This window comes from Halichondria panicea, chromosome 9 (assembly GCF_963675165.1).
Source record: "Halichondria panicea chromosome 9, odHalPani1.1, whole genome shotgun sequence".
Lineage (NCBI taxonomy): Eukaryota > Metazoa > Porifera > Demospongiae > Suberitida > Halichondriidae > Halichondria > Halichondria panicea.
The window spans coordinates 6,332,767-6,345,146 of record NC_087385.1 but is presented as its reverse complement, the minus strand read 5'-3'; the positions used below and the strand labels follow the sequence as shown (position 1 = coordinate 6,345,146).

Genomic DNA, 12,380 nt, shown 5'->3' with positions numbered 1-12,380 from the left:
GTAAACTTCTCTTCCGCTATTTGGCCATGCATGGGGTCAGTAGTATGTGTTACATAACAGCAACAACATTATAAACCCTTGCCTAGCGCCTATGAATGAACTATAAAGTATACTCAGAGACTAGACCTGACTGCACTGATAACATGGAGCTGGAGATGGACTACAATCCAAGTCTTGAGATAGATCCTAGAAAGTATCTGCTTGTCATTGGTCCTCAGTTCACTGCTGCAGCACTCAAGGAAGTTGGTGTGGACTCCTCCAGCCTGGCTCTCACTATGAGTCAACTCCTAACTCTGGGAATTGAGGTACTACTACAGACAGATGAGTGTAGATCAGATGCAGAAAGAGTCAAATGTGACACACTATACAGAAATGCGTACGAACTAGACCCTCTGTTTGCGGTGAAGAAACTGTCCGCTAATTTGCAGAAAAATGGAAAGTATGAAGAATGGCTGAAGAAAGCATTTGATTTTCATATTGTTCCTTGCAATAATTCTCCAAGCCTGCAAAGAATCAAGCAGTTGCAGCAGGAGGGCGCACTTGTAATCTACACACACTACGATGATGCTCTGAGCCAGCTCACCAAGACCAGACCAATTCTAATGAGTGATGTTCCCTACTTTGAGAAATGGTGCAGGGGCGAGAGCAATGGATTCCTTCACTTGCACGGAGTCTACACTGACCATGAAACTGTTGTGTTTGATACTGACACCCACCACCCACCCAATCACCCTCTGACTGCAGCCAACACTCAGCTAACCAAAGTCTTTTGCAATCGCCACATTCTCATGCTCGGATACGACTCGGAAAACAACGATGATGACCCTATCCTAACAAAATTTGCAGAGCGGTACATAGCAGAATTTCCACATCGATTGCATACAATCCACCTGACCCAGGCCAGGGGCCACTGTGACTCTCAGTATGTGCAGAATGTATCATGCATAGAGGCCCCAGGCTCTTGTCTCTACCCTCTCAGCCATACCAGTATGGATATATGTGAGTGCTACTTAGTATACTAGTGAAAACCTGTATGCATTTGACAGTTAAGTTTTTGTTTGTTTATGTCCTTTACACTGTGTATTGTCCTTAGTCACCTTTCCTTTGTGGGTACAAAAGGTCACCAACCTTGTACGTGACCTAGTACTTGTCTGGAATCAGACTAATTTGTAGTGGTTATGTAATCTGATGTGGGCACGCTTTTGGCTTAATATTCTGTCTGTAATTCACTTAATGAGTAATTGCACACCTCTTGCTGCCTGGCAACAAATGCTGTTATGAACCAAAGTAGGGTTGTGGTGAATCTAGTGCAGTGATTTGGAAATTTGTTTTTTATATACACAGGGTTGGGGGATACCATTATGTGGGCCCCTCTAGGTCTAGACTAGTTGCCTCTGCCTTGTGTGTTACTCCCTCATCCTCTCTATAGGGAAGCAGCTTGAAATACCGCAAAACAACTCGACCACTTTGACACTGAGTCTCTTAGTGGCCAAGAAAGAAGGAGCCACAGATATATCGAGGGTGTTGGGTGATGGCCCTGGAGTGAACTTTGCACTAGTGAGCTCAGTCAACCACAACGGCTGTCTGTTGCACACTGTCTCCGTGAGACTGGAGAAAGCAAGACAGAAAGAGATGTGGGAATGGCTGCTGGAGAGGGAGAGAGGGCAGCTGCTTGCTAGGGGGCTGATGGCTGTGATACTGCAGAGTGGCACATTTCTATGGATGAGGGGGAAACCAACCTCATGTAAGTTACCTACATGTATACTTATAAAAAGAATAACAGGAATTGCCACTATAGAAGTCCCCCTCCCCTGCCTTATTTGTGCAATTTCCTGCATGTATTTCTTTCCCATAACTTTTATGGTGCTATCAATAGGTTTGAGGTATGCATGGTGGAGTACGTTAGAAACAATGCAAGCATTTGCATAATGACATAATGACTGTAGTTAGCTAAGCTAGAGCTTATTTACCATGCGAGCTTGCACTCTCAGGCTGTATTATAACTGTTCGATCATTAATTGGTGTCTTTTGTTGCTCCAAAGGTCACCCCTATTTACACAATATGTTGATGTTTATATTTCCAGAAAGGTTAAATGAAAGCTTTGCTAAGTAAAGTCCCATTTTCAGTGGCTTAGTAAACATGAAAAAACTATTTGTACTGTAAAGTCATCTGATATGTGTTTATCCTGTGCAGACTCAGAAATGCCACAGGAAGTAAACACATCACCACTCCCACAAAGTCCACAATCCTTGACTGACTCGGACAGGCCATTTCCGATGATAAAACTCAAAGAAGAGCCTATCTCGATATCGTCACTAGACTTCACCTTCTCAAAAAACAGTGGCAGAAAAGTTCCACGCTACACCATGCATCAGGTCAGCATAATTAATTAATAATTATGAACTACAACTTAATTACATTATACTCTTAAATTGAATTATTTTATAAGTGCATGATTTAAGTACATGATTAATTTAGTCTTTTGATCTCAGATAACAGTTTTTGTATTAATTTGGTTTGCAGGTACGAGCTCGACGTCAGCCTTACACTGTTACTGGATCAGGCCCGTCTCTAGGGAAACATGGCCGACCTGATGTCCCTCTGTTTGGCCAGAACAGCTCACGATCACTGCTTGAGAGAAGGGCTTCACTTCCGGTGAACGTTATGAATGGAAACTCGGCCCACAATCTGGACCGACTGGTGCATAATCTAAGCACTCCTCAGGGTCACGACCTTCCGAGTTATGCTGCCGTAAAACAGGCACTGTTATGCGACTGGTACAAGAGAAGAAGAAGCATTCAAGTCGACCCTAAAACTCTCAAGCTTTTGCTCAAGTCTAAATTGTTGTCTGAGCCTCTGGATCTGCTGAAGCTGCGAAGGTACTCTGATCCCGGCTCCTACATCAGTCAACCCGAGAGTTTTGCACGTCGCAAGGAGCTGTTTCTCGATGAGAATCGCACATGGTCGCAAACGTACGGTGCAGTAATCAAACAGAAAATCACAACATGGAAGACCATTAGAGAAGAAAAACAAAGACAGAGAATGCTCTCATGGAAAAACAGTCAATTCCAGCAAAATGGCTTGAAGTACCACCTCCTCAACCCACTGCAATCAAACGGTGTACCCTCCCATGCTCAGATGTTCTCCACAGGGGGGATGGCCCCAAATGGAATCAACTCGTACGTGTATCCTGCTCAGACGATCCTAGCCCCCACAGCTTCTCAAGCCCCCTCCTCAATGGTTTATAGTCCCTTCATTGCCCCCTATACTCTGGTCAACCCCTATCAATCCCTCATGCAAGTCGGACAACCTACAGCCTTCTACGTTCCCCAAGCTGCAAGCCAACAAAAGCTCGTGTACCTTGTACCCCCCACTAGCACTGGAGCTGATGCTCATCCCCTCGTCTCACTGAACAACTCTCACCTGGCCCCACCCCCTGCACTGACAAGGAAACGATCTGACTCTGGTGTAAGAGATGCCGACGAAGACTATCAGATGAAAGAATATTTTAAAAGACGACAGTCTGTACCAAACAATCTCTCTTCTCTGCTTGTATCTCCTCTCAGTCAACTGTCTCCTGATTCCCCACCTCCGATGAAACGAATGCGACTCACTGAAGAATCACCACTCCTTCAGGCTCCATCTACCGTACACTTTGAGCAGGACTCGCCCAAACAGGAATTGTCCTCGAGGCAGCACCATCTGTTGCAGGTCCATCGACATCAAAAACTTTACGAGAATGGATCATCGCGCAGTGCTTCAAGAAGCCCCACTCGTAGTGTCGGTCAAAGCTCAGCAAACAGTCCCACTCATCTGCAACGAAATGGAGACTATTTCGACAGCGATTGTAGTAGCCTTGACGAGGAAGAAGCTGAGATTATTGTGGGCGGAGCCATCTTGTCCCCAAACCAACATCCAGGCTACGGAGGTAAGTATTCTATATTAGTACATGCACTCCCACACTATCTTGTTTATTTGTACACCCCCACAACTACTGTAATTCTGTTTCTGCTTAATTAATAATGTATGTGTGTCTTTCATGTACTCCCTCCCACACACACACAGCTCCAACCCCGCACAGCCAGCTGCAACTGTGGCAGTTCCTATTGGAGCTACTTCTCATCTCCGCCAACACACACCTCATCCAGTGGACAAGCAACACCTTCGAGTTTCAAATCAACAAGCCTTTGGACGTGGCCCGACTATGGGGCAAAGTGACTAACAACGAACACATGGACTATCAGAAGCTGCTGAAAGGACTGCACTATTACTTTAACAAGGGCATCATGAGTAAAGTAAAGGGGAAACCCCTGTCTTTCCAGTACAACGGTAGCATTCAGAGTTACATTGAAATGAGACGTTCTAATTTAGCCAGCCAAGAGGAAATGGTCATCGTAGAATAGCTGTCAATTTTTGTCTTTTTTGTCTATTTTTTAATCTTTACGTGTTTGTCCCTGAAATATTGAAGAGAAATTTGTGATCAACTTTTGACGACTAGATTTATAATTAGTTCATGCGGCATGAGTAGCTTATAGATGAATGGGATTATACAAGTTCTTGTAATAATATACAGTGGCATGGAAGCTTTCACATTGAATGATAACAACCTCATAAATGGCATTTGCAAATAAAGATTCATAATTACAGTATTAATTAAATACATAACAAGTAACTAATCAGTCTTCATAAATAAACACAATCAATGCATGAGAAGATGCAATGCTAGTTCCTCATCATCATCAAGTCCAGCCTGTGTTCTCTCCACACCCAGCTGCTCGTCAGTGGTGTCCCACCTCGCCCGTTTGGCTGACGGCTTAGAGTCATTGTCACTTTCATCATCTTCTGAATGTTCCGCCAAAGTGGCAACTCCACTCGACTGATTTTTCACTGATGAACGATTCTTCCTACGTCTTTCCTGGTGAGCAGCTCGTATTCTTTCTCTTTCTCTTTTGCGATCCAGTTTATCTTGGACTTTGAGCGTCTTTTGGGCGCTCTCAAGTTCAATACCGCCTATCTCATCTGTGTCCTTGCATTCATCGATTGGAATCGGAGCTATAGAGTGTGTGTGAGTAGGGACTTGGTCATCATGGCTGGCTGAAGTGTTATCCTGTTCAAATTTGACGTGGGAGCTGATTTTGATTTTCTTGTTCAAAATTTTCTTTGCTGCAGCAACTTTGGATGGGGCTTTAGATGCCTTGGGTTTTTCTTGCAAGCTTTGCACTGTTTCGTCTATTTCATGGGGATGAATTATTCTATGAGGAGAGAAAAAGACAGTCACCAGAATTCTGAAGTGATAACGGCTAGCAACTAAACATGTAGGTAAATAAGCCGTTATTACTTTGACTGTATACATCAGTTCAAATAATTATGTACAGTACAAGCTGGATTTTCATATTGAGAGATAAACGTAAATCACAACATATCGATACCTCTTTACTCTCAGAAACTCCTCGGCTCCCTCAAGCTCACTATCAGAGTCACTCTCTTCGTCAGACACTTCTGCAGTTGTAATGTCAACAGCTCCACTTCTCTTTTTTTGTAACTTCTGTAGAAATCGAATCCGTGGCGGCTGAGCCAGTCCCAGGGATCTGGCATAGTCATCAGCAGGAAGCTTGTGAACATCAAACACTTTTTTGTTTGACTGAAGATGAACTGAACGAAGATAACAAATGAAACTACGCTGAGCCCAGTGCTTTATTTCAGAATCTTGAGCGCAAAATGCTTCTAATTTTGGTTGAATTGACACCATCTTCTTGGGGTTGACACGAATCTCGTCTATCGGAATTTTTTTCAGTTCCAGAGCTTCTAGCATACCATCGACCTCAGAGGGCACTAGTATCAGGAGGGCATTTCCATCTTTCTCGTAGCGGGCTGTTCTTCCTACACGATGAATGTACGTATTAGCATCCTCCGGGCAGTCCAGTTGCACAACCCAACTCACAGCAGGGAAATCCAATCCTCTAGCAGCTATGTCAGTACACAACAGTACAGCCGATTTCTTCTTGCAAAAGTCATTGTAGATTCCCACTCGCATCAACTGTTTCTGTTTGCCATACAAGGACAGTAGTGGAATACCAGGTCTCAGCCGACGAAAAGCTTCGTATACGTATTTGACTTGCTTGCACGAAGACATGAAGACAATCATTTTGGAGGAAGTGTGGCTTCGAATGAAGGAATAGAGCACTCCCAACTTCTCGTGTAGCTCACATGTGATATAGCTCTGTGTCAGTTGCTGTGGAGTGCTAGTTTTAGAGTTCTCATGAACGGCAACATACTCAGGGTTAGTGAGGCTCAATCGAGCGAGGTCTTGAACAGATTTCGTCTGAGTTGCTGAGAATAACATTGTTTGTCTTTCCACAGGCAAGTTCTCAATAACAGCATTCATTGTGTGCTGAAAACCTAGATCCAGAATCCGATCGGCTTCATCCAAGACGAGCATTTTGAGTGAGGAGCAGTCAAAGCTGACAGTTTCGTCCATGTGCTGAAGGAGCCTCCCTGGCGTGCACACTACAATGTTGGTACGCTGTATTCGAGAGCGTTCTGTGCCAACGTCTTTTCCACCAATCACTAAGCCGGCAGAAAAATCGTGATGTGAGCCAATCGATCGTAGAACTTCAAATGTTTGGTAGGCTAGTTCTCTAGTGGGAGAGATCACAAGTGCTCCAATTCCATCATCCGCAGTCCATCGTTCTCGCCAGAGTAACTCAAGGAGGGGAATCAAGAACGCTAGCGTCTTCCCAGACCCTGTTTTAGCTGCTCCTAGAACATCGCTGCCTTTCAAAAGGAGTGGAATAGCCGCAGCCTGAATCTCAGTGGGTACAGAATAGCCAGAGTCTCGAAGTCCGTTCAGTGTTCTCTTGGAGAGGGGAAGATCAGTAAATTTAGTAATGTTCAGTTCATTGAGAGTGTCGTATTTGCTTGAAACTGTTTGGATTTCCTTGAGCTCTATTTTCCACTGTGATTCTCCTCTTTTAAAACCTTTTCGTGCTTTGGTAGAAGGTTTTCTATCCTTTCGATCCTTCTTAGCTTCTGCCATCTCTTCTTTACCCGGCCACGTGTGGCTAGCAGCTTGCAAAAAGGGAGGCGTAGCTTGTAGATCTAGTAGATGTAGTGTGCATGTGCAATTTTTTATTTCCAGAAAATAATGGTTGTATGTTTGTATTTCAGTGATATAAATCATAGACCTTACTTTTCTATAATTATATCTATGATAATATTGAATGACACACAATATCAACGACATTGAACTATAGCTAATAAATCACAATTTGATAAATGTATCTAAGAGTACATCAGCAGCTGTTCCGGGTGCCATACTTCCTGCCATGACCCTCCCCTCCATGGTAGCAATGGGACCGGCCATCCCAGGGTGACATCGAAACCTGCATATATTATATAGACATGTCACAACAATTATTCAGACGAGTACAGTAACAATCTCTAACTAATAACAAACTCACCGGTTTCCGAGCTCCCAATCAATGTGATTCCACAACCACTTTCTTTGTTGTTGTTTACGCTTTGTATAGAATTCTCCACATGCCTGCATATTAGAATTCATGAGATACTGTTTCAAAACTGAGATTATCGAACATACCATCATTTTTTTAAAGTAGCTCTGCATGACTTCCCAGGACTTAGCTATGTTGTCACCGTGAAGTGCTGACACCCTCACTACCTGTGGGAGGTTGAAGTGTAGGGTTAGTCTCTACAGACTTTAAAAGTTTAGCTACAGCTCGATAGCTCAGTAAAAGTGTGTGCTAGCATAGAATAATAATATTCTACACAAAAAACACAGCGGCTAGATCAACCTTTGGATTCCACTCTTTGTGTTTGCTCCTGACCAGCTTCAAGGCGCTCACATACTCGGCCTGTATTCTCCTGGCAGCTGGCAGCAAGTCTCCATCAGCCTTGTTGATGAGAATCAAGTCACACAGCTCAACAATACCTTTCTTCAGACCCTATATGATTGTGGGAGAAGATCGACGTAATACTCACTTATATCATAGCCCACGCTTTTTTTCAAAAGATGGACAATTTGGGTCCGAAATAAATCACTGATCAAAGTACACAATAATTATTGTAGCACTATTAAATTCAAATCGGGCGTTTGCAACACAAGTTATGACAGGGTAGGTACCTAGAGCTACATTCACCACTACATGAACAATAAACAAAGGTAATACCAAATATAGAGGGATTCAAGCAATGAGAGGGGACTAAATGTATGAGGTAAGAAAAATATGAAGTGATGCGTTTTACAGTTGACATAAGACTTAATTATATAGAGAGCATAGAAATAACGTAGTTCCTCGCAGACTAGAGGAGATCACCTGTAGTTCATCTCCTGCAGCAGGTGGTATGATGAGTACGAACATATCCACCATGTCACACACAGCTGTCTCTGACTGACCCACTCCAACCGTTTCCACCAGGATGACATCAAACCCAGCACCTGAAACCACAGGAACTGTCAACAACTTTGAGTAGCTAGTATAGCTTCATTACAGAAATGCCTCAAAGCAAAATATGTATATACTATTGTGTTGCTCGTTAAGAGCTCTCTATCGCATGATCTGGGACTAAGAAATTTGGAAGAAATCAGCTCAGGATGACAGCGTTAATTATAGGGAATACTACTCACCCTCACAAAGCATGATGGCCTCGTTAGTGTTCCTGGTGACCCCACCCAGAGTACCCCCTGAGGGAGAGGGCCGGATGTAGGCATTAGGCTCTCTAGTCAAGCGGGGCATCCTCGTCTTGTCCCCCATTATTGAACCCCCAGTACGAGAGGACGAAGGATCTACAGCCTGGAGCAATAAATAATAATTACAATAGAGATTATCTTGTACCATAATAGTGATGATCAAGTGCTCTATTACTCCTTTCAAACAATAGCAACTCACCAGTACCCCAATTTTGTAGCCAAACTCAATGAGGACTAACCCAAAGGTCTCAATGAAGGTAGACTTGCCAGCCCCTGGTGGTCCAGAGAGCCCGATTCTGTATGTGGGTTTTAGTGTACCTAGCTGCAGCTGCTTGCTTCTCTGAGAGAGGAGGTTTGTGAGGAGCCATTGAGCTTGTCGATGCTTAACAGGGTGTTTTGACTCCACTGAAAGAGACAAAATAATTCATAACAAATGCTATAATACGAAGTTAGAAGACAGTTAATTAGCTTACCTAATGTGATTGCTTCGGCCAGTTTTGCTTTTTCACCATTGTATACACCTCTGAGTATCTCCTTCACTCGTGATGTAGCTAGCTCCTCCTCCACCTTTGATTCATTCATGCGAGTGTGTCCATCGCTATTATTGCTATCATCAAAAGTTGAATAAGACCTTGACAAAGATGTTCGTATCGAATGTGGAAAATATATGGATGAGTTTTGAGTTGCACCAGTAGGGTGACATTGATGTCTGAAAAATGGCCTCGCATTGTTTGGTAGCATTAAAGTATTTGTTGCACAAAGGTGAACTCGAGCAACTGTGGAGACGTTGTTCTTCACTTGGTTTGTCCATAGTCCAGTGGAGGCACTCTATAAAGCCAGGGGAGAAGGAGATAAATCACACAGTAATGTGTAAATTACCTACATTGAGTCTGCTTGGGAAACCCAGTCTGTGGTGATGAGAACAGCGACAGAGCCATGATGGAAGGAGAGTTGTCATCTTGAGAGCTTGTTGAACCACGCCCACTAGATCTACCTACTATTGAGTGGGTGTATCTTTCAAGCATGCGCATAATAGCATGCAGTGAACTCCACCCCCCACCTGGAAATCTGCAATTCTGAAAAATGGCTGAGCTCTTGAGGACAACCTACCCTTACAATATTTTGGGTCTCACTGCTGTTGCTGGTATTTCACTTTATGTTATCAGGAGATACTTTGGAGGGGGCGTGTGCTACTCCAAAGCTAGACTGGATGGGAAGACTGCCATCATCACTGGAGCCAACACTGGGATTGGTCTGGAGACTGCTGTTGACTTTGCTCAGAGAAATGGGAGGGTCATCTTGGCCTGTCGTAGCAAGGACAAGGGAGAGGCTGCTGTCGAGCTAGTCAAGAAGAGGAGCAGCAACAACAACGTGTTGTTCATGCAATTGGATCTGTCTTCCCTGGAATCTGTTCGAAACTTTAGTGCTCGTGTTCTAGACAGCGAGGCACACATTGATATTCTTGTGAACAATGCTGGCGTGATGGCCTGCCCCTATACAAAAACTGCGGATGGTTTTGAGATGCAGTTTGGTGTGAACCACCTCGGTCATTTTCTACTCACCAACCTTCTCCTCGACCGAATGAAGGAAGCCCCATCTGCTCGAATTGTCAGCGTCTCGTCTAGTGCACATGGAAGAGGAAAAATAAACTTGGATGACTTAAATTCAACAAAGGATTACAATTCATGGGGTGCATATGCTCAAAGCAAGCTGGCTAACATTCTCTTTACTCGCTCGTTGGCAACACGTCTTGAGGGAACCAACGTGATTGCTAATACCTTGCATCCTGGACTCATCAAAACAGAGCTGTCCAAACATGTAAACGTCTTCTTAGTAAGCAATAACCAGTCCTCACTTACAATTTAATTTATTGTTCCTTTTCTTATGCAGCGTGCCGCACTGACACCCCTAATTCTGTTTTTTAAGACAACATGGCAAGGAGCCCAGACGTCCATCTACTGTGCTGTGTCTGAGGAAATGGAGGGGGTCTCTGGTCAGTTCCTAGTAGACTGTAAGATTGTGAAGCCTGCTAACCCTCTGGCATTGGATGACAACCTTGCAGACAGGCTCTGGGAAGTTAGCTCTGAGATGGTTGGGCTAAATAATTAGCCTATCAATTGTAGTTTGTTGTAGAAATCTAGTTGTTGAAAGCAATGTCATTCGATCTGTAATGAATTATTAATAATGGGAAATATATCAGTAGTCAAAAATTACCTTACAAAATGAACGAGGAATGATACACAGAAGAGATTTGGTCAAAGAGGGGGTTGGTAACAAACCATAATCATCATGACTCCTGAGACATGCGCATGCGCATTAGGCAGTGAACTCCACCCCCCTCCTGCAAATCTGCAATTCTGAAAAATGGCTGAGCTCTTGAGGACAACCTACCCTTACAATATTGTTGGTCTCACTGCTGTTGCTGGTATTTCACTTTATGCTATCAGGAGATACTTTGGAGGAGGCGTGTGCTACTCCAAAGCTAGACTGGATGGGAAGACTGCCATCATCACTGGAGCCAACACTGGTATAGGTCTGGAGACTGCTGTTGACTTTGCTCAGAGAAATGGGAGGGTCATCTTGGCCTGTCGTAGCAAGGACAAGGGAGAGGCTGCTGTGGAGCTAGTCAAGAAGAGGAGCGGAAACAATGACGTGTTGTTCATGCAATTGGATCTGTCTTCCCTGGAATCTGTTCGAAACTTTAGTGCTCGTGTTCTAGACAGCGAGGCACACATTGATATTCTTGTGAACAATGCTGGCGTGATGGCCTGCCCCTATACAAAAACTGCGGATGGTTTTGAGATGCAATTTGGTGTGAACCACCTCGGTCATTTTCTACTCACCAACCTTCTCCTCGACCGAATGAAGGAAGCCCCATCTGCTCGAATTGTCAACGTCTCGTCTAGTGCACATAGAAGAGGAAAAATAAACTTGGATGACTTAAATTCAACAAAGGATTACAATTCATGGGGTGCATATGCTCAAAGCAAGCTGGCTAACATTCTCTTTACTCGGTCACTGGCAACACGTCTTGAGGGAACCAACGTGATTGCTAATGCTCTGCATCCTGGAGTCATCAAAACAGAGCTGGGAAGACACATAAACGTCTTCTTAGTAAGCAATAACCAATCTTCACATGCAATTAATTTATTGTTCCTTTTTCTTATGCAGCGTGCCGCAATGACACCCTTAATTCTGTTTTTGAAGACAACATGGCAAGGAGCCCAGACGTCCATCTACTGTGCTGTGTCTGAGGAAATGGAGGGAGTCTCTGGTCAGTTCCTAGCAGACTGCAAGATTGTGAAGTCTGCTAACCCTCTGGCATTGGATGACAACCTTGCTGAGAGGCTCTGGGAAGTTAGCTCTGAGATGGTCGGACTAAATAATTAGCCTCTCTAAGCAATTCCTGTAGAGATCTAACCTATAAAAGTTATTATTGAATTTAGAAAGCAACATTTATGTTATTTGATCTGATAATATTATTGTATTATACTTTATCAGTATACATGTAGTCAAAATAACCTCAAAAATGAAAGAAAAATGAGGCGCTGAAAATATTTCTGGATGGAGATTTGATCAAACAGGGGTTGGTGACAATGGTGAGACCAAATTAATTATGCTGGACGGAAAGAAGCTACATCTGCTAGTATGTTGCCAGCGTCTTAACAGTTG

At 43.6% G+C, this 12,380-nt stretch overlaps 5 protein-coding genes across 5 annotated transcripts; 3 read left to right on the top strand and 2 right to left on the bottom strand.

The window, feature by feature from the left end:
* Positions 1-31: 31 nt before the first annotated feature.
* Positions 32-4,485, top strand: LOC135340623 (uncharacterized). Its single transcript, XM_064536939.1, has 5 exons — positions 32-999; positions 1,430-1,744; positions 2,195-2,376; positions 2,525-3,929; positions 4,067-4,485. Exons 1-5 carry the CDS (start codon positions 96-98, stop codon positions 4,402-4,404), a joined length of 3,144 nt encoding a protein of 1,047 aa, XP_064393009.1. The 5' UTR covers positions 32-95; the 3' UTR covers positions 4,405-4,485.
* Positions 4,486-4,604: 119 nt separating this feature from the next.
* LOC135340632 (probable ATP-dependent RNA helicase DDX10) lies at positions 4,605-7,096 on the bottom strand. Its single transcript, XM_064536953.1, has 2 exons — positions 5,431-7,096; positions 4,605-5,253 (listed from the first exon to the last, which is right to left on the bottom strand). The coding sequence occupies exons 1-2, from the start codon at positions 7,035-7,037 to the stop codon at positions 4,701-4,703; spliced, it is 2,160 nt and encodes a 719-aa protein (XP_064393023.1). The 5' UTR covers positions 7,038-7,096; the 3' UTR covers positions 4,605-4,700.
* Positions 7,097-7,140: 44 nt separating this feature from the next.
* LOC135340649 (methylmalonic aciduria type A homolog, mitochondrial-like) lies at positions 7,141-9,750 on the bottom strand. Its single transcript, XM_064536975.1, has 9 exons — positions 9,592-9,750; positions 9,182-9,536; positions 8,908-9,113; positions 8,646-8,811; positions 8,335-8,456; positions 7,813-7,962; positions 7,599-7,679; positions 7,462-7,544; positions 7,141-7,383 (listed from the first exon to the last, which is right to left on the bottom strand). Exons 1-9 carry the CDS (start codon positions 9,664-9,666, stop codon positions 7,263-7,265), a joined length of 1,359 nt encoding a protein of 452 aa, XP_064393045.1. The 5' UTR covers positions 9,667-9,750; the 3' UTR covers positions 7,141-7,262.
* A 5-nt stretch (positions 9,751-9,755) lies between these two features.
* Positions 9,756-10,900, top strand: LOC135340656 (retinol dehydrogenase 13-like). The gene is made up of 2 exons (XM_064536984.1): positions 9,756-10,541; positions 10,599-10,900. Exons 1-2 carry the CDS (start codon positions 9,792-9,794, stop codon positions 10,815-10,817), a joined length of 969 nt encoding a protein of 322 aa, XP_064393054.1. The 5' UTR covers positions 9,756-9,791; the 3' UTR covers positions 10,818-10,900.
* Positions 10,901-11,030: 130 nt separating this feature from the next.
* On the top strand, positions 11,031-12,205 carry LOC135340657 (retinol dehydrogenase 12-like). The gene is made up of 2 exons (XM_064536986.1): positions 11,031-11,822; positions 11,880-12,205. The coding sequence occupies exons 1-2, from the start codon at positions 11,073-11,075 to the stop codon at positions 12,096-12,098; spliced, it is 969 nt and encodes a 322-aa protein (XP_064393056.1). The 5' UTR covers positions 11,031-11,072; the 3' UTR covers positions 12,099-12,205.
* The last annotated feature ends 175 nt before the right edge of the window (positions 12,206-12,380 follow it).